The sequence below is a fragment of the Nannobrachium achirus genome (genome assembly GCF_963921795.1).
Source record: "Nannobrachium achirus genome assembly, chromosome: 5".
In the NCBI taxonomy this organism is placed as follows: Eukaryota; Metazoa; Chordata; class Actinopteri; order Myctophiformes; family Myctophidae; genus Nannobrachium; species Nannobrachium achirus.
In genome coordinates this window covers 46,697,777-46,721,703 of record NC_137814.1, presented here as the reverse complement: position 1 = coordinate 46,721,703, position 23,927 = coordinate 46,697,777, and the positions used below count along the sequence as shown (strand labels likewise).

Genomic DNA, 23,927 nt, shown 5'->3' with positions numbered 1-23,927 from the left:
TTTAAAAAAAAAAAAAAAAATTTTTTTTTTTTGAAATTTAAAAAAAAAAAAAATTTTTTTGGGACCCCATCAAATCTAGTGAACATGATTTCAATCGCGATTTTGCATGTTTAACCCCCATACAACCCCCATACAACTCAGGTAGCAGACCTCCAAGCTCACAACAGTGTAAAACATAATGGCTATTATCTCAAGAATGCCTGAACGGATTTCCAATCGGATTTTTTTGTTTGAAAGCTGTGAACAAACTGCACAAATCCACTCCAATGCAATCCAGGATTGCATTGGATTTTTTAGAGCTCATTCTTCTCTGTTTTTTTCCCATGCATGAGGTGTGCAAGGTTTAATCATGGCTAAGTTGACGAAAATAAGGCTTCTAAAATGCTTGGTAGCCAATAGCTAACTTCAAGCTAACTTCATCCTCTTCCTGTACATGCACAAAGGAAAGTGTTCAGGCAAGTCATGGCTGCAGGGCTTCTGCATATACCAGCATATCTCTATGGGATTTTCTATGGCCACTGGGCGCCCTCTAGTGGTGAAAGGGTGGCATTAAATGAGTTAAGAAGTAGTTAAAATAGCCGATCTACAAGCTCACAGTGCATATTGTCACTGTCTATGCCTGTTTATTAAAGACAAGTCCCTAAATATTAGGATATTCCTGTAACTACCGGTATATCTGTAGGCTATATTATTGTAGATTTAAATGTCTTTATTATATCTAGAACAATTGGTGGTAGGCAACAAGTCCAATTTCGCTGCATATGTATGATATGTATGAGTAAGTCACTGTTTAACCGAGTTAGAAACGTGCAAATTCAGTAAAGAAAGGTCAAAAATGTCGCACATTTTATCCCCATAAAAATGGGTCACCTTTTTCACCTTGGGGCTGTTTGCATGTCTGACATCTGTAAACCCCCCCCCCCCCCCCCCCCCCCCCGCCCACACACACACACACACACACACACACACACACACACACACACACACACACACACACAGAGAGAGAGCTGGGTAAACATGTTGCCTCAAGCTAGATGCAGAATAGATATGCCTCATGCTAGATGCAGAATAGATAGATACACCATAAAAATGCTAATATACAGCATATGATTTGTGAAAGTGACAAATGGGCTTCACAGTTATGTCAGGTGTGTTCATATGCTAATGGTGATGCGATTTCAGATCAATTGCTCCAGCCATTGAGGAGAAACGCTGTGACAGACACTCACTCAGAGTCACATTCGGAAAATTATAGTATAGATTGAAAGTGCATATCTGTGCATGTATGTGATTATGTAGTGATCTTGGTTAGATCAAGCTAGAATTCATCTAAACACTACAGTGTAGTGTATAGTAAGTACTATTGCAATTTGTTTTAGGTTTTTTCATATAATGACTGGACTATTAGCTGTGTACAGCAGATGCTCCACAAGCTTCGTAGCCGACATTAAAGAGTACACTGTAAACACTTTCTTTTGTAATAGACTTTTTTTTACACTGTAAAAACGTTTTCTTTTGTAATACACTATTTTAGTGAAAAATAAAAACTACAAAAAGGAGAAAATGACAGGATGAGCATATAAGGAGGGGAGGAGGTAGAACTATTTTTGACATGGCTGCAAGCACTATAGCACAATATATTACCACAGGTCTACTACTAAATTCAGTTTTAAATAATTAAATAATAATAGTTCACCACACCATTCCACCAGATTTTATATTGACTGTGTCAATTCTTGTTTTGTTATTTTTGAATTGGAATCCTGAATTATTTTTTGTTATTTTTGAATTGGAACCCTGAAATGTAACATTTTGATTTATTTCAAACGCATTTAGTTATATACTCATGTTAACTTTATGAACCTAAATATAAATACATTTTAATACTACTATACTAGTCATTAAGCTACTAATATAGACTGACGGAATTAAACCAGGTCATGTTTGGAATTGTAACAGCTGAAATCAATAATATATCAGTATTCCGGCATCAACCTGCGGGCCGCATCCCCCGGGCCGCCAGTTGCCCATGTATGGTCTAACGGCTTGCTTGATCATGTTGTTCAAAAAACAAACAAAAAAGAAAACGGTATGAGTTCTGCACAGTGGAATCCTGTGTTTAATTGAACTCGGAGGGTCCACAAATGTAAACAAATTGACCCTTTATGTCCATTAAATGTTGTTTGTTTGTACACCCCCCCCAGTTTGGTATATTTAAGGCCACAGTCCCCCCTTAACTCTCAGAGTTACAGCCCCACAAGGGTTCATTTGGTTTCTCAGTCCTAATTTTGCCCAGGACCCCTTCAAGGATCGCACTTTTTTAAAGATAAGTTTTGGGGCTTTTATGCTTTTTATTGATAGTAGACTGACAGGAAATGGGGAGAGAGATGGAGAGTCACAAACAGCAAAGGTAAATAAATGGTAAATGGTGCATTTATATAGCGCTTTTAATCCAAAGCGCTTTACATAGATTGTGCATTACATTCACCCATTCACACACACATTCATACACCGGTGGCGGAGGAAGCCATGCAAGGCACCAACCTACTCACCGGAGGCAATTAGGGGTTCAGAGTCTTGCCCAAGGACCCTTCGACATTAACTCAGGGGGAGCCAGGATTCGAACTGGGAACCCTTCGGGATTTATACCCTTCGTGCTCTAATACCAGTTTCTCTACCCCTGAGCTATGCCGCCCCTCGGGATCGGGGTCGGGATCGGGAATCAAACCAGCCGTCAGGCTATACTAAGCCTAAGTGGTATGCGCCTGGACCGGTAGGCCAACGGGCGCCCTAGGACCCACTTTTAAGAACCACTACTCTAGGATAGTGTACAAATGGCTAAATAAAGTAAACGCTGAGGATATTAATGTGTGTGTGTGTGTGTGTGGACTGGACTCACTGCATTGAAGTACTGTCAGGTAGCCTAAACAAAGCCTAACCAAATTGTCTCATTAGGTGACTATTTGGACACGTACAGTTCCGTAGCGGCACGGAACATCCAAATGTCCAGCCTCCATCCGGCCTCGCGCTCTGCATCCCTGCCTCGACCGCCCACCCCATCAGAGATGGAGGAAAGCCTGTTCACCCAGCTGACCTCTGGAAATATTGCGCTCCCATCTGTGCTCAACCCAAACAAGGCTATCCTGACTGTAGACCTTGAAACCAAAGAGGTAACGTATGTGAGCTTGCCTACAGGGTTGCACTGTGCTGCTATTCAGCCAGTCATCACATGCAGTATTGTAAGACTGTAACTATCAAACCTCCATAAGAAAACACACTGTCAATTATTATACCATCATATAAAAATCGTATCTACATTGTTCAGTGTTAGGACCAATGCATACTCCACTTTTAGTGCCAAATTTATTTCGGTTCGGGGAGTCACAAAATCTCGCCAGCACCGAACAGCCGAATTAATGACGGCACCCCAGAGCCAAACTGAAATACGTTTGTCTCTAAAATGCATCGGCCCTTATGTTTTTGCAAAACCAACATTTCGCTGCTTGTACCTGTATGACAAACAAACCCCTGTTGATTATTTTGTTGTACAATTCTGTGTTTTGTGAGTTTATTTTGTTTGTTTTTTCACAGATAGTGGATGCTAATGAGCAGGCCTGCAGACTGTTTGAGTGCTCCGCCGATAAGCTGTTTGGAAAAACACTGCCCTGTGTCTTGAAGAAGACCAACCAGTTCCCGGAAGAGGCTTTAGCTGAAGATTGCATGCAGCCAGACGGGACTATCGTACATGTGTCTGGAAAAGTGGTATGAATGTTTAATGCATTGTGCTGTTCATTGAGCTCTTAGGTTTATCTACCCCAAGTTAATCATTAAGATATCACTAACCACTTAGATAGTCAGATGTGTTTACATCTCAGTCACTGAATATAAATGCTGATGTTGGCGATGAATGAATGTATAATTTATGTCTGGCCAACCGCTCTATTATGGGATAATTCAGAGACACATTTCAACTTGAACCCTATCATCCCTATTCTTGGGCAAAGATTCAACAAAAATAGCAGCATTGTGAGCTTGTAGATGGGCCATTTTGCCAAAGAGATTTGTTGTTGAGGGAAATATGAATGGACCTAGTGCCCCAGGGGGAGAGAAACGATTTTCTTTAGTACCATTACACTGACACTAAAAAAATCCAATGAAGTTAAAGGATACAAATAAAAACACTTAAGCTGCATTCACACTGCAGATATATAGTTGAACGTTTAGCTTGCTTGGTCAATGTTATCTCAATGGAAACCAGCTTTAAAGATACAGGACACACACCAAACGAAGGTTTGGAAGCTTTAAAGCTGGTTTCCATTGAGATAACATTGACCAAGCAAGCTAAACGTTCAACTATATATCTGCAGTGTGAATGCAGCATTAGACAATTACAAAAGCTACAACACGGATGACAAAAAAGAGAGTTGAGAATGGAGAGTGAGAGTGTTTGTTTGTTTGTTCTATGTTCCCTGTAGCTGGATGCTGTGACTCTGTCTGGAGAGATGCCAGTGTCAGTTTGGAACTGCAAGCCATCACAGAATGGGGCACAAAACTGCCTTGTCCTGATAGAACATGTGGAGAGAGTATCAGCTTATGTCTCCTTTTCACAAGATGTAAGTACACAGTGTTATAGCATTGATTCTCAACCTGGTTTATTTCAAGGAACCCCAGTTTAATATGCATTAGTCCACAGTCTCCCATTAATGTCCATTACTGATGAAATTAATCTAATTTTGGTGATCAAATTGGTCTCATGTCATTCTAATCTCTATTAAAATGTCTTAGCATGTGCACAATATTTAGCAAGAAATATTTTTTAATCTACACCCAAACTCACTTCTGTTGTCGTTGACAGGGAAGTATTCTCACCTGCGACACTGCGTTTGCCAATCTCCATGGCTACCTTCATGCTGAGGAGTTAAAGGGCGTTTCTATTCTGGAACTGATGCCCTCCTTACAGATCCACCTTCACAGCCACGCCTTGCCCAAAGTAAGCACACCTCACAAACCATTGGCCTAATGGTTTGTGAGGCTTTCCCTGTGTTCGCCTAACCTCATTCCCAATTTTATCTCCATGATCTCACAAGTCAGGAGCTAAAGCCTGGAAAATAACGAAATTATAAAATAGTTTAAGGAAGTACAGGGCTACCTACCGCCCTGCACTTCTGGTTTAGCACTTTCAGCAGCAGTAGTTGTTGTCAAGCCCAATGTTCCCCCACAAATGGCAGATCTACAAGCACGTTGTGACGCGTTGTGAGCTATTTTTGGTGAATCGTCCCTCCCAGAATAGGGATGCAGGGGTTCAAAGTGGTTAAACGTCAAATATAAAGTTATCTTCAGGCAGTTCTGATGGAAACGGATATGGTAGTAAGATGTGCATATTTACGTTGTGTAATATAATGTAACATTCTGAAAAATTAACAGTGTAATTCAGGGGTGCCGTGGATGAAAAGGTTATTTACAGGGGTGAACCTGAGTCAAAAAAAGTTTGAAAACCCCTTATTTTAATTGGCATGTTATGTAGACAGGTGCCAGGTCATTGTTGACCTGACATCGTATAGAGCGGTGTTTCAGATTACACTCCAGACTTTTCAAGCTTAACTAAGTTTCCCTCTGTTTTCTCGTTTTTTTCCCTCTGCTGTGCCTCCTCCTAGATGCTAAGGGTTCAGACAGTGCACAGTCAAGGCAGAGGAGGTACCTTGAACCCTCTGTGTATCAAACTACAGGGGGCAGTAATTTGTGGGAGGTCTCAGCAGCAGGTGAACAACGGGTCTAGCTGCTCATACTTGGATGAGACTCCTGTCTTAGATGAGACTCCTTTGTCCTCTGGTAAGATGACGTTGTATTTTCAAAGCCTGGAACATTTTATAATACAGTATGTTCAATCATGTTATTATTGCGACCGTAGGTCGCATTTACTATCAAACCCTGCACAAAGTGTAAGTCCGTCAGTCAGTCCGTCAGTCAGTCAGTCAGTCAGTCAGTCTGTCTGTCTGTCTGTCTGTCTGTCTGTCTGTCACACCTCACACGTCACACTCTTGCCCTGCTCATATCTCCGCAACCCTTGCCCCGATCCATGCCAAATTTTGCACACACACTCCTTACCTGCCAAACTACAACCTCCAAGGACCCCCGGAGCTCCAGGGACCCCCAGGTCCCTGGGGGACCCCCAGATGTAAAAAATGACCAAATGTGCTAAACTGACCAAATGACCACCCCAACGGGGCTGCTCACGGGGAATTCCCGGGGACCACCGACTCCTGGTGCTCCAGAACGGATGCAAAAGTGGTGGCGCCCCCAGTGGAGGACCCCCTACACTGCAGCTCACATAAAATGCCGTAACTCCGGCTAGGAGCGACCGGGACAGCCGGGGCCGGTACCTATTCGTCCGGTACGGAGACCCCACCCCTCATTTCTCACATGGCCCTCTTCTAGCGCCACCATGAGGCCGATTCTTACAAAACACATTTTTGGACACTGCTCCTACAATTTTTGCCCTAAAATCACGCAAATCGGTACACAGTATGTCTACACTCATCCCATCAACATGAATCTCTCCCATATAGCGCCACCTCCAGGCCGATTTTTAAAAACACATTTTTGGACACTGCTCCTACAGATTTTGCCCTAAAATCACGAAAATCACTACACAGTATGTCTACACTCATGTCATCAACATGGATCAGGAAGATTTTGGCAAAACACATTTTTGCCCTATTTGTGGAGATAAGTGACCTACGGTCGCTTATCTCCCGATTAGGGAGTCTTACTGGTGACGAAATGGGTATGGTATATTAGAGATGCTGCAATTAAGTTGTTGGGTTTATTTTTTTACCGCCGATGCAATGCTGATCGTCTGGTACACTGCTATGCTGCTATACCAGCTATTGCAGTATTATAGGCCCTTATTTAAATACTTTTCATCCATCAAATTGAGTCGTGATAAAACATCCACATTCATTTTATTTCTTCCACAATATGTATTGATCATTATGTAACACTATGTATGTGCATCCTAAGAAGTAGTGCAACATGATTTGGTGAGATGGATGGGTAGTTACCACAATCTAAAGGCTGTTTGGTAGCCTATTCTATCAGTAGATTTCATTTCCACTAAAATGTTCATCCATCAACTTGACAGTGTGAAGCGATCTGTTATCGGTTCTCTTTTATTTGTCCTTAAATAGGTTGGCCTATGTCAACAAGCACATGACATGAGTTCTATTGCTATAGCACAATGACCAGAGAGTGTTTGTGAGAGAGATAATAAATGAATAAAATCTGATTTAGGAACCATTATCGGAATTCCCCAATCTCCTTCATATAAAGAATATACAGTATGCCGATAGCTGACAATCAATTGGGGCACCCCAAGAGTATTAATACAAAGCTCATTTCTAGTTGCTAGTTGCAAGTAGCTGGAAAAATAGGTTATGTTTTGATCTTTGTGACCCAATAGCTTCTGTATTAAAGTAATGATTTTGCAATGTCATCCTGTCAAATCACTGTCACTGTGGGAAATTCCACCCCTGTCAGTTGTGACGCAAGGAAAAATAGCTATTATGTGAGTAAGTTAATGTGTTTGTTTCCCTCAGAAGTCAAAGAGGACAGCGTTCTGCTCTCTTCAGGCTCTGCTCTGGTGTACTCGGGTACAGTGTGGGTGTTTGCTCCTCTTTGCGGCCTCCTCATCCTCCATCCTGACGGCTCTATTCACAGCATCCACGACCACTTGGCCCTCAGCCTCTTTGGCTACAGCAAGGAGGAGCTGCTGGGCAAGGTTAGCTGTGAGACAGTTTTTTTTTGTTCATTGACGCCACTTGGCTCATAGCCTCAGACCTCCTGAAGCGTCTAGTGGCTCTCAGCCTCTCACCATCGCCATGGCCACAGGATGCTTGTCAGTGAGCTGCTGTGTCGAGTACAGTAAATGCCCAGAGCCATAGCAGGGCTGGGCAGTTAACTAAAATATATCAAAACCGATATTTAGAACCAATAACTGAATAATCAAGAAGCACGTTTTTAATTTAAATTGCCTTGTATATCAACGGGTCGACATGAAAAAATTCAATTCTCAACTAAATCGATTGGTCTGATTATTATTAACCCTGAATTATACTTTGTTGTACAGTGGTGGCGTAAAAGGCAAATGTTTTCACTTTATTGTTCTCTACCTGAATTGTATTTTTTCTACAGTTGTGACGTATCCCTTTAGAACCGCTCAGTGGTAGCTTTGATATGAATTGATAATTTGATATTGTTTGAGCCGAGGTGGAAAGGTTTTGTAGATAAAGGTATTGTGTCACATAAGCACAAGCACTATCAGTGTAGCCCCGCATAGACAGACAATATTGCTGCCAAGGGCAATTTTCTTTGCAATGACAGATTCGTCTGCCTATGCGAGGCCAGTGCTTATGTCGAATGTGCTTCTGTCGAATAAATAACGTGTGTAGCAACTTTTCCTTTTTTGATGGTTTTAGACCACAGCTACACATTTAGTCAGGGAATTTTAATAAAACCCTGGGAATAAATTCCTTACCAAACAATTTATTCACCAATGTGTTTGTAAAGGTGTCTAGTAACATATCTAACAAAGATTGAAATTCAACATCCCTAGCAAAATATTTGACAGCTAGGGTAATTCTGGGTCTCATTCACTTACTATAAGGGAAACAAATCACTCCCAAAAATATGCTTTAAGTAGCATGTTAGGGGTCTAACTAGGTGTTTTTAATTATTCTGAATCCATTGCAAGCATTTGTTTTGCACGAAAAAAATTCATTGGGCCAAAATCAGTCGCAAAGAAGCGATGGTTTAGTGATGAGTTTTTTTTTTGCCCAAGGAATGTCTTTCGTGCAAAACAAATGCTTGCAATGGATTCAGAATAATTAAAAACACCTAGTTAGACCCCTCACATCCCACTTAAAGCATATTTTTGGGAGTGATTTTTTCCCCTTATAGTACAGTGTATAGTAAGTGAATGAGACCCAGAATTACCCTAGCTGTCAAACATTTTGCTAGGGATGTTGAATTTCAATCTTTGTTTGATATGTTACTAGACACCTTTACGAACACATTGGTGAAGAAATTGTTTGGTAATGAATTTATTCCCAGATTTGACAGATATTCTGCTAGTTTTCCCTGACTAATTGCACTCAAGCACATCCCTAGTCAGTTGAGGCGTGGCCACAGAAACATGCCTAATTCTGATTTTGTGAAGCATTTGAAAAGTGCACTTAAAATTAGCTTCTCAGCTGGAATCATAATTCCTCTCTGCTTGTGTCCTCAGTCAGTCACTTTCCTGATGCCTGGTTTTTATACAACAATGTGTGGCTTGGAAAGAAGTGGCAGCCGCCTTCCCTCTCCTGGATTGGAGGGCATTACAGGTCAGTAGGTTTCATATTAGACGTTCTACTGGTGTATGACTGGAAGTTGGAACTGCTTTCATTTTCTAAATTCTTTCACCAGAAAGAGAATAGATAATGTTTACTGGATTTCTTTCTCAGATCCCCACAGATTTCCAGGTGGTCCTGACACGGCTGCTGGAAGCCCCATCAGCCATCCCAGTCACACACTCCCGGAGAGAGACAAGCCCCAAGAGAGGAGAGGTCTGCTTACATTTTAGAGTTCATTTCTCACAAAACAAGTATTGGTAGAATGTGTCTACTTCTGAATTCAGTCCTTGTGCTGCGGAAAATGGAGCTCTCACGTGAAATTCTTTTCACGTGTCTCCACTCTCCAATATGATAACTTCATTGAGCTAAAAATGTGTATGTCTGTAAGTATGTGGGGCTACAATGTTGAATTGTTGCACGGGGGAAATTCATGGACACCGCAACAAATTGATGCGGCCGGGAATCGAACCAGGGACTCTTTCTGCTTCCCAGATGGGCTGTCTACCCATAGCTACTTACTTATGAGCGTTGAATGTTTCGTGGTCACTTATATATTCTTCTTTTTTGCACTTATATATTCTTCTTTTTTGCAATAGCCTAAGGTGTTTTCGACACCTTACGTTTATATTTTTCTTTTTTTGTGCTTGTTCTTTTGGACTGTACACTACAGTACTCTTTTTTTTTTTCGTACTTCTTTGTAACTTGTAACCTTAAACTGATGTGCTGCCTCTAGGCAACTGAATTTCCCCTGTGGGATAATAAAGGTATCTATCTATCTAGCTATGGCCACCCCAAAAGAATCCTGGGCAGTAACGAGGCATAATCAACCCATGGATATTGTGATATTGTTTTTTAAATACTGCCATGGCAGTACAAATTACCATTAAATGTTATCTTTACCTGGAAAGTATAAACAAAACAATTTCCCCTATGAGTTCAGGGTCTTTACAGCACCCAAACTGTAGGTCGGGGCCCGATCCTGAACACATCTTCATGGGTCACGAGTAAATGTCAAAACATAAAAAATCTAAAATGAATCCACCCAAAATGTCATAATTTTTCATGAATAAAAAGAAAAAAAATCTATGCTTCTTTTTTCAAAATAATTAGAAAACAAATGTTTAAGAAGTAGTGAAAATAGCTGCGTTGTGAGCTTGTAGATCTGCTGTTTGCACTAGTTTTGGTCCTGGGCACCGGCAAACGTCTAATCACTCTTCTGGGTCTCGAGCTAAACAGTTTGGGAACCACTGCTTTACAGTATTAAACCCTTTGTCAATTTCTACTGTTCATGGGTTTGAACCTCTTCATCCGTTCCTGCTTTCCTCCAGACTTCCCAGAGTGTTCCTCACTGGTAGCTGGAGACATGGCCACGGTGCAGCAGGCAGGGCTGGACAGAACCTCCAAAGGACGAGGCAAGATCTTCACTGGAACCTGCTCCAGGCTGGAGATACAGAGCAGTGCTCCGTCCACCCTCTACCCACCTGCTGTTGCCTCCTCACCCGTGGCTCTGTAAGTAGTTGCCAGCCAATATCAGGGTTCCCACGGTCATGAAATTCCTGGAAATATTTTTAAAATAGAAAAAAAAAAAATCCAGTACTGGAAAAGTTTTGGAATTTATCAAGGGTCCTGGAAGGTCCTGGAAAAATAGCTATGCATTGTCTTTGGTTATTGATTGTGTTAATACCTCTGAAATGACAAATTAAACATGGGCCAAATTGTGAAAATAGCAGATCTACATGCTCACAACGCCTCGCAACTAGAACCGTGTTATACAAAATTCCTCAACTCTTAGTGCTCGTCAGGGTGCTGGGTCCCCAGTTCAAATATGATTTCGGGCATACACTGGCATACACTACCTGTCTTTGGGCACTGCGCATAGGAGTAAGTGACTCGTTATTGAGCTGAATTATTGTTATATAGTCCTGGAAATTGGTTTAAATATTCTGGAAAAGTTTTGGAAATAAATTGGTAAAAATGTGTGGGAACCCTGTCTTAAATGCTCCCTTTGAACTTCAAAGGGGTTGCGAACTGCAGTAATTGATTGAGCCATACAAGTGTCAATAGCTCGTTAGTGATCTCTCTTATCAATGAAAGCATCAAAGACAGCAACCTGTTTGATGCCTGTAACAGAGTGGAGGGGGGATGTGTTTGTATACACACAGACTCGCCTGATTGGCTGAACCACAGTTACTTGGGGCTTTACCCAGGCGATCCTGAGGCTAACTAGGGATGGGTCAGAATAATCCTATTAATCGTTCCTGAGGGCCAAAAAAAGAGAAAATCTCATCTTTTGTATTGATTTTTTTTGATGGGCTATACTGCCACCCAAAGGCTAACTGCAGTAACTAAACTTTGGGGTATTCCTATTCCATCAGGCCAAAGGCTGTGGGCTGAGATAAAGTGTTTTCGATTGTTTCCAGATCTTTAGACTGCCATGACAACACCACCAGGGGCCACCTGTGGTACAGCAGTGTCCACAATGTTGGACCAGTCTGTCCACAATGTATATAAAGATTTCACTTCCTGTTTTCTTGTTTATTTTGAAATGTTGTATTTATTAATTATGTGCTGTTTTGTCGCAAATATGTTTTGGAGCCATCTAAAAATTTGTTGCGAGTGTGTGCTGATCTAACCGACACATTCCAATCCTTGACGCTGAGTGCCAAGCAGGGAGGCATTGGGTCCCATTTTCTTTCAGTCGAACCCCGACCTCTCAAGCCCCTAGTAAATGTAGTGCCATTATTATTGGCTGTAATTATCGAATGAATTTCCATATCGCAATAATAATATTTCCCGCAGTTTATCTTTGAATAATATATGTATGTATCAAAGCAGAAGAATTTAACATCTGAAGTGACATGGTTTGAAAGCATGTAAAAATCTGATATTTATTGTTCCAGGGCTGATGACACTTCAGAGCTGGTGCAGGGATCAGGCCATACGTCTACCTGGCAGCTGGAGGATGGAGACTCCACCCAGGCCCTCTTAGAGACTTTCTTCATGGTAGAGCCACCAGAGGGAGACACTGCTGATCCTCCACAACGGGCTCAGAGAAATGGTTCCCCTCTTCAGGATATTCCAGGTATGACTAAGGTTGAATGTTTTCCAGATACATCTAGAGTAGATAGGAATTGTCGAACAAACCGGAAGTATCGTTAAGCACTTTAACTTAGGCCTAGGATTATTGAATGCTTTAACTATTGAAAAATAGCAGATATACAAGCTCACAGCGCGGCACCGAGTGCCGCGCTGCAAGCTTGTAGATCTGCTATTTTTGAAAAATTCTATAAGTGTCTTTTGAATCCTAATAAGATTTTTTGAAAACGCCTTGTTTCTGTGTCAGCAATCTGGCTAGCCATCGTCAAAGAAAAGGTCCTTTTCACTTAAATGGAGCTCAGTTTTTCTGTTCTTGAGAGACTACTATGTCAGTGGTTCTCAAACCTTTTCATGTGAAGGACCCCCAAACTGATATATATTTGGCCACGGACCCCCATCTTAAATATCTAGTTCCAGGGACCAACCAGAAGCAAAATTTGAGTTACAAACGTTCGCTTTAAAAATATATTCGCTTTAAAAATATATACTGTATATTCAAAGATTTGCACACATTTTCATGACTTCTCAAAAATAGCAGATCTACAAGCTCACAGCGCGGCACCGAGCTTGTATATCTGCTATTTTTCAATAGTTAAAGCATTCAATAATCCTAGGCCTAAATGGACTATGATATTATTCCAATTAATTTAACCAACTGTATTCAAAAGCATGTCCATTAAAACAATTACTATATTGTTTGTCAATATAAAACCAGCTTAGTGGCCTTGTGGTTAGTGTCCGCCCTGAGACTGGGAGGCTGGGGGTCGATCCCCGGCCGGGTCATAGCAAAGACTCTGAAAAATGGTACCCAGTGCCTCCCTGCTTGGCACTCTGCATCAAGGGTTGGCTTGGGGGTAAATCCCTGCAAAATAATAGTATCATGTCCAGGGGGTGTACTTGTACATCAAGCTGCCTCACGGCACGCTACAGAAGATAGGAAGATAGGCTCCTGCCCTATATAGGCCTCATGGCTCGGCAAGGCTTACTTACCAACCGATGTATTGGTTGGGCCCTACAATTCAGTATTTTCTGGGATCGTGTTACTTCTGTCTGTATTACAAAACCATCTGGAGTGTGTTCCATTTATACTGTATGTTCTGTTGTCCTTCAGGCCAGGCTGGACGTGGCCAGGCTAAGCCGGGTCGTACATCTTCCTGTCCCGGCAAAGACGAGCACCGAGCCGACCTCTCTGTCCTCCAGGTCTCCAGCTTTGAGGTCATCTCCATGGAGAGCAGGTGAGTTAAGATGCTGAGAGAAATATGTGTGTGCAGGTCATTTGATTGAACAGTTAAATGGCTGTCCCTGTGGCTCAGCCAGTTGGCCGTGGTGTGGTTCCAGGCATCTTGTCCCTCTTCAGCAGACCTGGGCATTGTGCGGCCCGGGGGCCGTATGCAGCCCTTTGGTTCACTCTGACCGGTCCTTGTATGGTTAATGGCAAATTACAAAATAAAAACATTTTCTAATTTTACCTCATGCATGGACTAAAGCTGCATTTCTTTTATTTTTAAGTTTTTTATTCACGTACATGTGGACGCAATGTGTACAGCAGCACGTGTGCGTGATCATTGGATGTTGTCTCAATAACAAGCAGGTGTTCAGACTGGTCACATGTCAAGACGACCTGTCTTACATTACCCATCAAAAATGGCTAAAGCGGCTAAAAAAAGAAAAGTCGATGCCGTATGCCGGGTTTTCAACAAAAATTGGACTGCAATTTTATATTTATTTACTGAAGTCGGAGGTAAAGCCGTGTGTTTAGATTGCGTGGTGCACATCTTGCGGGGAGCACTGCCTTTTGGCCCGGCCCTCCACAATATTTTCTGTTGTTCATGTGTGGCACCATGGAAAAAATAATTGCCCACCCCTGCTCTTCAGTGTAGGGCTGCAACTATCGATTATGTCTTTAGCCATTATTCTATCAATTACTTTTTTTTTTATTGATTGAATAATCAACACCTGATCTGCTGATTTAAGATCAATTAGCTTGATTAGCTAATTAACAACTAATTAACTGTTGCACCCCTACGTCATTCCCCAGTGTAATCTGCATAACAACCGGACTGTTCTCTCCAGGTCTTCCTCAGGTTTTTGTGAGAAGTTCGTGGGCCACGGCCGGGACGACTCGGCCAGCTGCTTCCTGGACCTCAACACAGACGGGGACCTGGTGACCCGGGCCATGGCTGACCTGGACCTGAGTGGCAGCGTGGCGCTGCCCAGCAGCGCCGGAGGAGCGGCCGACGATGAACGCTCTCTGGCATCCTGTGACACCAGAGAGCTGCTACGCTCACCCTCCCCGTACCCAGCCTATTCCGTCCAGGTAGGGTTGGGACGGTAATCATTATTATCCAGGGTTCCCACGGTCATGAAATTCCTGGAAATATATATTGAAATTAGAAAAATATTTTTCCAGTACTGGAAACGTTTTGGAATTGATCAAGGGTCCTGGAAGGTCCTGGAAAAAATAGCTATGCATTGTCTTCGGTTATTGATTTTGTTAATACCTCTGAAATGACAAATTAAACATTGGCCAAATTGTCAAATATTAGAGGCAGAAATTGTGAAAATAGCAGATCTACATGCTCACTGTAGATCGGCTATTTTCACAATAAAACCGTGTTATACAAAATTCCTCAACTCTCTTCAAATATGATTATTTTGGGGGGTCACAGCCTGAAAAGGTTGAGAACCACTGGCATACACTACCTGTCTTTGGGCATTGCACATAGGAGTAAGCGACTCGTTATTGAGCTGAATTATTGTTATATAGTCCTGGAAATCGGGTTAAATATTCTGGAAATTAATTGGTTAAGATGTGAGGGAAGCCTGTTAATTCACCTTTGCCGAGCCGCATATCCGCAGCTCTATAATTGGTAAAACGGACCTCGCAACAAACCGCGTTGTGAGCTTATAGATCAGCTATTTTTGGCAAATGTTCCACGCCAGAATATGGATGCTGCAGTTCAAGCTGTGGTTAAAGGGACTACACCATGAATTTTCATTTTTCCAATTTTTATGTATTTTCTTGGTGTCCCACAAGCAACTTCTATCCTCACAAAGTCCTATTTCTGACCATTGTGTCTTTCTCAGTTTATGGGCAGATCTATGTTAGCATGTCTCAGAACGGTCCTGATTGTGAAATGTCAGATTTGTGATGTCACAAGGCCTGAGAAGGAGGCAGGAGGAGCTGGGAGAGGGTTGGGGAGGGGTGGGCAGGCCTGAGAAGGAGGCAGGAGGAGCTGGGAGAGGGTTGGGGAGGGGTGGGCAGGCCTGCTGAGCAGGAGGTGGGGAGGAGTGTGGGGCCAAACTGGCTCAATAGCGCAGTCCTCCCACTCAGGACAAGGTGGTACTGCAGCTGAAAATGCTCTGAAAGCCAGGCAGAAATAACAGGGGCTCTGTATTCAGGAGTGGTAATTTAGCCTCAAACCTTTTCAAAAACGTTTTTGGGACACAAACAGTGTTATATAAATTATTTTTAAATGCATGGTGTAGGACCTTTAACAAAAGTGCCATTTTAAGAGTTTTAAGCGTATTTTGATTATCGTGATAACATCGAAAATCGCAATTATTTTCATCAAAATTTGACATGAAATGTTCAAATCGTCCCATCCCTACGTCCAGGAGGCGGAGCCTGACCAGAACGCTCCGGCCGAAACCGTTCCGTTACAGGGACAAGAGGGGGAGAAGGAACAGCAGTGGGGAGCCATCTCGTCAATTCACGGGCGGCACAACGAGATGCCGTGCGCGCTGACGACGGATGGCGGCAAGCAGGTACCGACGGAAACCCCTGCCACCTCCACGCCAAAGAAACCAAAGGCCTCGTCATCAGAGGATGAGCGGATTCTGGAGGGCCGATACGATGGAAATGCATACCACAGGGATGGCACCAGAATAGGTCTGTTCCTCTGCAATCAAACTAATTGATTTAATCGATAATTTAATGTAATAATGGGTGAATTAATAATCTATACCTGTTTTGGGACTGTCATAGGTGAAAAGTTTAACAAAATAAAAATAAAAAAAGTTAAAATGACTGATCTAACAGCTTGAGTTTGTACATCAGTTATTTTCACCACACCATTTTAGTTTTTTACAACAACATATTTTAGATTGTAATTAAAGAATATAAAAGATGAGTGTTAAAATTATTTCATTTACTTCTTTCTATTGTTTTAGAGATTCTTATTTCAGTGGTTGGGGGCATGCGTACAAGTGGCTAAATCACATCATTTTACACAGAATAAGCCCATTCCCAAGATACAACGCAACCTTTCATGGTTGGATGTGACTTATGGGGGCTAGAAGTGTTACTGTAAATAGCAATAAAGAAACTGCTGGCTTGTTGTGTCTAAAAAGACATATTTAGCCACTTGTGCGCATGCCCCTATGCGTACGCATGCCCCACTGTTGGTAAACGCGATAAAAAAATAGAACGAAGCAAATGAAAACATTTTAACACTCACTTTTTCTTTTCTCTAATTAAAATCTAAAATATGAACCCTTGTTGTAAAAAAACAAAGTTGTCCTTTAAGAAAATGATTAACAGTTGCAGCCCTAGATGTGATTTTTAGTTCTTCATTAAGTTTGACCTCATGTATCATGTTGTGTGGTATTCAGATGTGCTGTGTGACGTACTCCGGGCCAACCTCCTTGACGGCACCTCTGCATTCTGCGTATGGTTGAGCAGGCCTGGCCAGAGGGGGCAGACATCTCTGCATGACGTATCCGGGGCCAGTCTAGGAGAGGTTGGTGGTGGGCATCAATAATGGCTTTGTGTGACCAAAAAAAACCAAGATGAAAGCATATGTTTACATATATGTTTTTACGTCAGTGGTACTCAAACATTTTCATGTCAAGGAACCCCAAAGTGTAGCGTATTTGGCCACGGACCCCCATCTCAAAGTATGTTGTTCCGGGGACCCCCAGAAGCACTCGGTGGCGCGCTATGAGCTTGTATATCTGCTATTTTTCAATAGCCAATAAAATAATGGTCAAAGTGGATAAAATGTAAAGTGACACAGAAGCGTTCCAGGTCTAAATGGATTTAATCTTGAAAATGATCAGCGCCACATTTTTTGCACAAAATCGGTAGGCCAAGAAGTACCTCCACTAATTTTGAGTCCTACTTTATATGGATATGACATAGTGGTTCTCCACCTTTTCAGGCCGCGACCCCCAAAAAAAACATATTTTAACTGAGGAACCCCACCCTACAAACAATAAGAGTTGAGGTTCTATTGTGAAAATAGCAAATCTACATGATCACAACGCCTCGCGTTTCGAGCATGTAGAGCGGCTATTTTCACAATTTCTGCCTCTAATATTTGACAATTTGGCTAATGTTTAATTTGTCATTTTGAGGTATTAAGTCATTAATTTGTCACCTTAGAAATGTGCAGATACCCTCTTTACACTTAAACTTTATGTTGGTTTGTCTACTGTTGAGAGTGAAAACAATGTTGCGCATTAAGTTAATCGTCTGGGGACCCCCCCAAAAAAAATTTAGGGACCCCCCTGGGGGAGGGGGGGGGGGGGGGGGGGGTTGTCTGTCATAGATAATGACATCACATGTGGGCACGTGAAGTTCTTGATCCACATTGGAGCCACGCCATTCTAATTTGGATCCTGAGATTGACATTTTTTGTCTTCTACGTTGCAGAGGATTGGCGAGAACAGCCATGGGGAGGCTCTGCGCTCCACCCTGGATCTGGACCAGTCCAGAGCCTGTGACGGCCAGTTTGAAGAGGAGTACCAGCCTCTGCAAGCCGTTGGTAAAGGAGCCTTTGGCTTCGTCTGGAAGGCAGCGAGGCGCTGTGACGGACTAGAGGTAAAGACCGCAGAATGCACAGATGCAGTTTAGGGGTAAAGATCTACGCAGGGTTTCCACGGTCATGAAATTCCTGGAAATATTTTGAAATTAGAAAAATATTTTTTCCAGTACTGGAAAAGTTTTGGAATTGATCAAGGGTCCTGCAAGGTCCTGGAAAAAATATCTATGCGTTGTCTTTGGTTATTGATTTTGTTAATACCTCTGAAATGACAAATTAAACATGGGCCAAATTGTCAAATATTAGAGGCAGAAATTGTGAAAATAGCCGATCTACATGCTTGTGTTGCGAGGTGTGTGAGCATCAGTAGATCAGCTATTTTCACAATGGAACCGTGTCATACAAAATTCCTCAACTCTTAGTGCTCGTCAGGGTGCCGGGTCCCCAGTTAAAACATGATTATTTCGGGGGTCACGGCCTGAAAAGGTTGAGAACCACTGGCATAAACTAACTGTCTTTGGGCATTGCGCATTGCGACCTGTTATTGAGCTGAATTATTGTTATATAGTCCTGGAAATTGGGTTAAATATTCTGGAAAAGTTTTGGAAATTAATTGGTAAAAATGTGTGGGAATTTGTGGGGAGTTTAGGGGTAAAGATCTACGGTACCGCGGCTTCTGAAGAATAACTTGACTTCATGATGACTATGTAATCCCGTTTGTAGGTGGTGGTGAAGTTCATCAAGAAGGCCAGTATAGCTGATGACTGCTGGGTGGACGACCCCATGCTAGGACGTGTCAGCCAAGAGATCGCTATACTGACGCGAGTACAGCACCACAACGTTGTCAAGGTAACCACTTGATAGAAACAGGAACTATTGAATTACTCTGAGAGAGAGAGAGAGAAACCAGGTGCTCGTCAGAGAATATAATAGTAAAAACAAGTATAATGGTGCTCTTGGATCGACGGGATCAAGTCATCAAAAAAGAAAAAAGTGATCCAGGCACTCGGGTTTAAAAAGGAGGAACAGCTTTATTTCATTGTGTTAAAAACCGACATGTTTCGACCAGAAACTGGTCATCATCAGGGCGTGTAATGTATTGAATTACTCTGTTTATCTATTCATAAATAATTTGTTTTAGCTGTTGTCTATTTACCCTGCATGTACGTATGTGCATTGTGATCTTGTTGGCAAGAAGTGTGTTGTGTAATGCAGTGGCTTGGAGCCCAATACAAATATCCCTTGTGTTACAATAAATGATATCTTATCTTACAGTAGTCTTATCAAAGGCCTTTCTCTCAAGGCCACGGTCTGTAGAAAGTGATTTATGGACTCATTTAATCCTAGCTGGCCTTCTGCATCTCATTTCATTTCATGGTTTACTTTCTGGAATATTGTCACTGTGTGTGCTTAGCAAACGCTCTGATTTTAAAAGAGTCTTGACACAATGTTAAGATGTGCATCTGGCAGACTGGCACATCTTTACATTGGCGCATGAATAAAAGACCCACACGCTGAAAAATAAAGCCAATTCTGATTGTAATTGGATTTACGTGTTTTGCTCGCAAAAATGCATGTGTCCATGTCACCAGGTGCTGGAGGTGTTTGAGAATGGCAGCTACTTCCAGATGGTGATGGAGAAACACGGAGACGGTCTGGACCTCTTTGAGTTCATAGACAAGCAGCCGCGGCTAGATGAGGCCCTGGCCAGCTACATCTTCAGACAGGTACAAGGAGATGTTGACCCCAATTCCCTAGCCTGATTTCAGACTTGAGTCTGACATTGTGCCCTGTCTGAACGATTTACGGGGGAGGGACTTTTGTGCGAGCGTGCAGGAGCGTGAGTGATTGCGGCGTGTCTGTCTGTCTGTCTGTGCCAGTGACTCCTTCCACACACAACTGCGACCAGAAACATGTAATCAACATTAACAGCTTGGTGAAATCAGCGTGTGTGTGTGCCTGCCTGTCTGGTTTGTGAACTTCCTGAAATGTAATCGTTTCAACTGCTCTGAGAGTGGGCGGGTCTATGGGCTACTACTACTACTACCATACCCATATCATGTGTTTAAATCCAGCTCGTGCCTTTTGAGGAATTCAAGGATGTTTTTTTTTTTTTTTTTTTTTTTTTTTTTACAAAAAAATATAGCCTATATTTTTGAGCCGTGCAAAGCGCTCCTACCTGGAGATCCGTGCTCATCATACACAAAGTAACTGACGTCACAGACAGAACGGTGTGTTGTGTTTGCACTACTCACTTGTCAATTTTTCATTTAATTTATATCTCACACAAAAGTGTCAAGTGGGTAAACACAATTAATGGAACAGCAACAGCTAGAACAGTCATATGACATCAATTTACTATAATGCAACCTTTAAAACCAGGGATAACAAACACTGTCCTATGCCATAAAACAATATTAACGATATCCAAGATCTAGTCTTATATCACAATGTTGATATAATATTAATTGCCAAGCCCTATTTAAAGGGTAAGGTCCAACACGACTATTTTAAGCTGTACACGTAGCATTCTGCCACGTGTCACTAAAACAACTTTGTAAAGAGCTGTGATTACAAGCGATATCATCATTCCCATAACCCGAAGGGACAGCCCCATGTTTCCAAAGGATTTGCACAAAACCAGGTGGAAAGGTTGGTCCTGGCCAAGGACTAATTTATTCACTTTCCTTCAGAAAAATGCACATACCTGTTTAACATACAGGTACATGTTTGTGTCCGTGGGGGAGAGCCTTTCAGAGCCACACAAAGAGTCAGGTTGCATACAGTACAATGATGCTTTGCCGTTGCTGGTGGTGGAGGGTACCAAGATGGCATAGCGCCAGCCAGCTGTTTATTCATTTGGGGATGGCTACTTTTAAGAAATGTAATGTACAAATCATAGACTGTATAAAAGATATGGACAAAGCGAAGCCATTGGTTTCTATGCAGCGCAAATGACACATTTTGGGTCCTTGGCATGGATGTCGCCATCATATATTGTAAAGGCACCAGAGGATGCTATTGGCTGCCAACGGTCACGTGCAACCGCAGGGATACATGGGAGAATTGAATGTGGTCGGAGCCTCCCGAAATACAGCACACGAAGATATCAGTTTAGTTGGCCACGCCCCCCGCAACTTTATTATCAATTTTCTTACATAAATGGGACCTTATTTTCACATCATCGTGATTGAAAGGCAATTTTTAACTAGCGATAGGAACCATAAAGTATGTATGAAAGTGTTAAGGTTAGAAAACGAAAGGGGAAAATGAATGGGGTCCAATGGAGAACAATTATTTTTGCGTTCGGCCGGGGGGGAAAACAGCGCAACTAGCGGCCAATCATGGGAAGTTTTAGTTCCGTATTGGGCTCATTTTAAATTGGCGGAACTATGCCCCTGGTACAAATTCATGTGTTTTTTTTTTAGAAGAGTCTGACAACTGTTAGTGTGATTTTTTTTTTTTATCAATACTGAGTTCTAATCGGTTCTCTTCCATGATGTGGAGACATTGGCACAACAGCCAGAGAATATTATGTGGACTGGCTGTTTGGTTGGACAGAATTCGTTTTAGTGTTTTAGCTTTATTGTATATTTATCATTTGATATGGACGTCATGTCTGAAATAAAAATTGAATTGAATTGTCAAGCTTGCTGCTTGTTTAAAGTCAAGATCTGCCACAGCCCAAGTCGTTGTGCATTGTTGGATTTATTAGGTCAATATATATAGACCTTTTTCCCCGAGCACTGCCATGTAGCTGCCGTGCTGCTTGACACTGCAGTTATGGTTGCCGTTCTGAGAAATCAGTCTATATGTAAATTTCCATCCATGGAAATAGTCATATAGTGTTCCATTTGATTAACCCATTTAGGCCTAGAATTATTGGCTCACAGCGCGGCACCGAGTGCCGCGCCGCGAGCTTGTAGATCTGCTATTTTTGAAAAAGTTGTGAAAATCTGTGCAAATTTTTGAATATATGTATTTTTAAAGCAAACGTTTGTAACTCAAATTTTGCTTCTGGGTGGTCCCTGGAACTAAATATTCTGTGATGGGGGTCCGTGGCCAAATAAATATCAGTTTGGGGGGTCCTTCACATGAAAATGTTTGAGAACCACTGACATAGTAGTCTCTCAAGAACAGACTAACTGAGCTCCATTTAAGTAAAAAGGACCTTTTCTTTGACGATGGCTGGCCAGATTGCTGACGTAGAAACATACGTTTTTCAAAAAACCTTAGAAGGATTCAAAAGACACTTATAGAATCGGGTCAAAATTCTAATTTTCAAAAATAGCAGATCTACAAGCTCGCAGCTGAGCTTGTATATCTGCTATTTTTTCAATAGTTAAAGCATAAAATAATGATACACAATAAGGTGTACCCGTTCTAAATGGGTTAAGCGTCTTTTTTTTATGTACTGTATATATATATATATATATATATATTTTTAGTATTCATCTCATGACTGTCTATCTCCTCTGCCAGGTGGTGGCTGCTGTGTTCCACCTGAGGAACAGGAGCATCCTTCACAGGGACATTAAAGATGAGAACATCATCATTGACAGGTGCTTCCACATCCAGCTGATAGACTTCGGCTCCGCTGCCATGCTGGCCCCGGGGAAGCTGTTCCACAACTTCTGTGGCACGCTGGAGTACTGCTCCCCGGAGGTGCTGCGAGGAAACCCGTGGGTGCACACGCGCACACACACACACACACACACACACACACACACACACACACACACACTAACTAGGGCATTCACCAAATATTCGAATACCAGTAAGACTCCCTAATCGGGAGATAAGCGACCGTAGGTGGCTTATCTCCACAAATAGGGCAAAAATTTGTTTTTCCAAAATCTTCCTGATCCATGTTGATGACATGAGTGTAGACATGCTGTGTAGTGATATTCGTGATTTTAGGGCAAAAACTGTAGGAGCAGTGTCCAAAAATGTGTTTTAAAAATCGGCCTGAAGGTGGCGCTAGAATAGGGCCATGTGAGAAATGAGGGGTGGGGTCTCCGCGTTGCCTTGGCGGACGAATAGGTACCAGCCCCGGCTCTCCCGGACGCTCCTAGCCCGAGTTACGGCATTTTATGTGCGCTGCAGTGGCAGGGGGTCCTCCACTGGGGGCGCCACCACTTTTGCATCCGTTCTGGAGCACCAGGAGTCGGTGGTCCCCGGGAATTCCCCGTGAGCAGCCCCGTTGGGGTGGTCATTTTTGCACATTTGGTCATTTTTTACATCTGGGGGTCCCTGGGGGGGTCCCTGGGGCTCCGGGGGTCCTTGGAGGTTGTAGTTTGGCAGGCAAGGAGTGTGTGTGTAAAATCTGGCATGGATCGGGTCAACGGGTGCGGAGATATAAGCAGGGGAAAAGTGTGACGTGTGACGTGTGAGCACATTTGGTCATTTTTTACATCTGGGGGTCCCCGGGGCTCCGGGGGTCCTTGGAGGTTGTAGTTTGGCAGTCAAGGAGTGTGTGTGCAAAATTTGGCATGGATGGGGGCAACGGTTGTGGAGATATGAGCAGGGCAAAAGTGTGACGGACTGACTCACCCACGGACAGCCGGTGGAGGTTTTGGTAGTAAATGCGACCTACGGTCGGAATCAAAGTCACTATTCGACGTTGTTCACCAAAGTCGAATATTCGGTTATTTTTATTTTATTTTATTGTTTTCTC

The 23,927-nt window shown here is 42.4% G+C and overlaps 1 protein-coding gene across 1 annotated transcript in view; it reads left to right on the top strand.

Moving 5' to 3' along the window:
* The window catches only part of pask (PAS domain containing serine/threonine kinase), a gene marked incomplete at both ends in the record, with an annotated part of 35,196 nt that overhangs the window by 6,950 nt on the left and 4,319 nt on the right, over nucleotides 1-23,927 (top strand). The window contains 17 exons of the mRNA XM_080725849.1: nucleotides 2,956-3,170; nucleotides 3,592-3,762; nucleotides 4,476-4,613; nucleotides 4,856-4,990; nucleotides 5,655-5,829; nucleotides 7,596-7,777; nucleotides 9,284-9,380; nucleotides 10,718-10,898; nucleotides 12,290-12,471; nucleotides 13,597-13,720; nucleotides 14,559-14,802; nucleotides 16,104-16,377; nucleotides 17,100-17,227; nucleotides 18,142-18,309; nucleotides 18,974-19,099; nucleotides 19,843-19,977; nucleotides 22,733-22,932. Coding sequence (XP_080581975.1) covers nucleotides 2,956-3,170; nucleotides 3,592-3,762; nucleotides 4,476-4,613; nucleotides 4,856-4,990; nucleotides 5,655-5,829; nucleotides 7,596-7,777; nucleotides 9,284-9,380; nucleotides 10,718-10,898; nucleotides 12,290-12,471; nucleotides 13,597-13,720; nucleotides 14,559-14,802; nucleotides 16,104-16,377; nucleotides 17,100-17,227; nucleotides 18,142-18,309; nucleotides 18,974-19,099; nucleotides 19,843-19,977; nucleotides 22,733-22,932 — 2,875 coding nt within the window. The remainder of the gene's footprint in view (nucleotides 1-2,955; nucleotides 3,171-3,591; nucleotides 3,763-4,475; nucleotides 4,614-4,855; nucleotides 4,991-5,654; nucleotides 5,830-7,595; nucleotides 7,778-9,283; nucleotides 9,381-10,717; nucleotides 10,899-12,289; nucleotides 12,472-13,596; nucleotides 13,721-14,558; nucleotides 14,803-16,103; nucleotides 16,378-17,099; nucleotides 17,228-18,141; nucleotides 18,310-18,973; nucleotides 19,100-19,842; nucleotides 19,978-22,732; nucleotides 22,933-23,927) is intronic.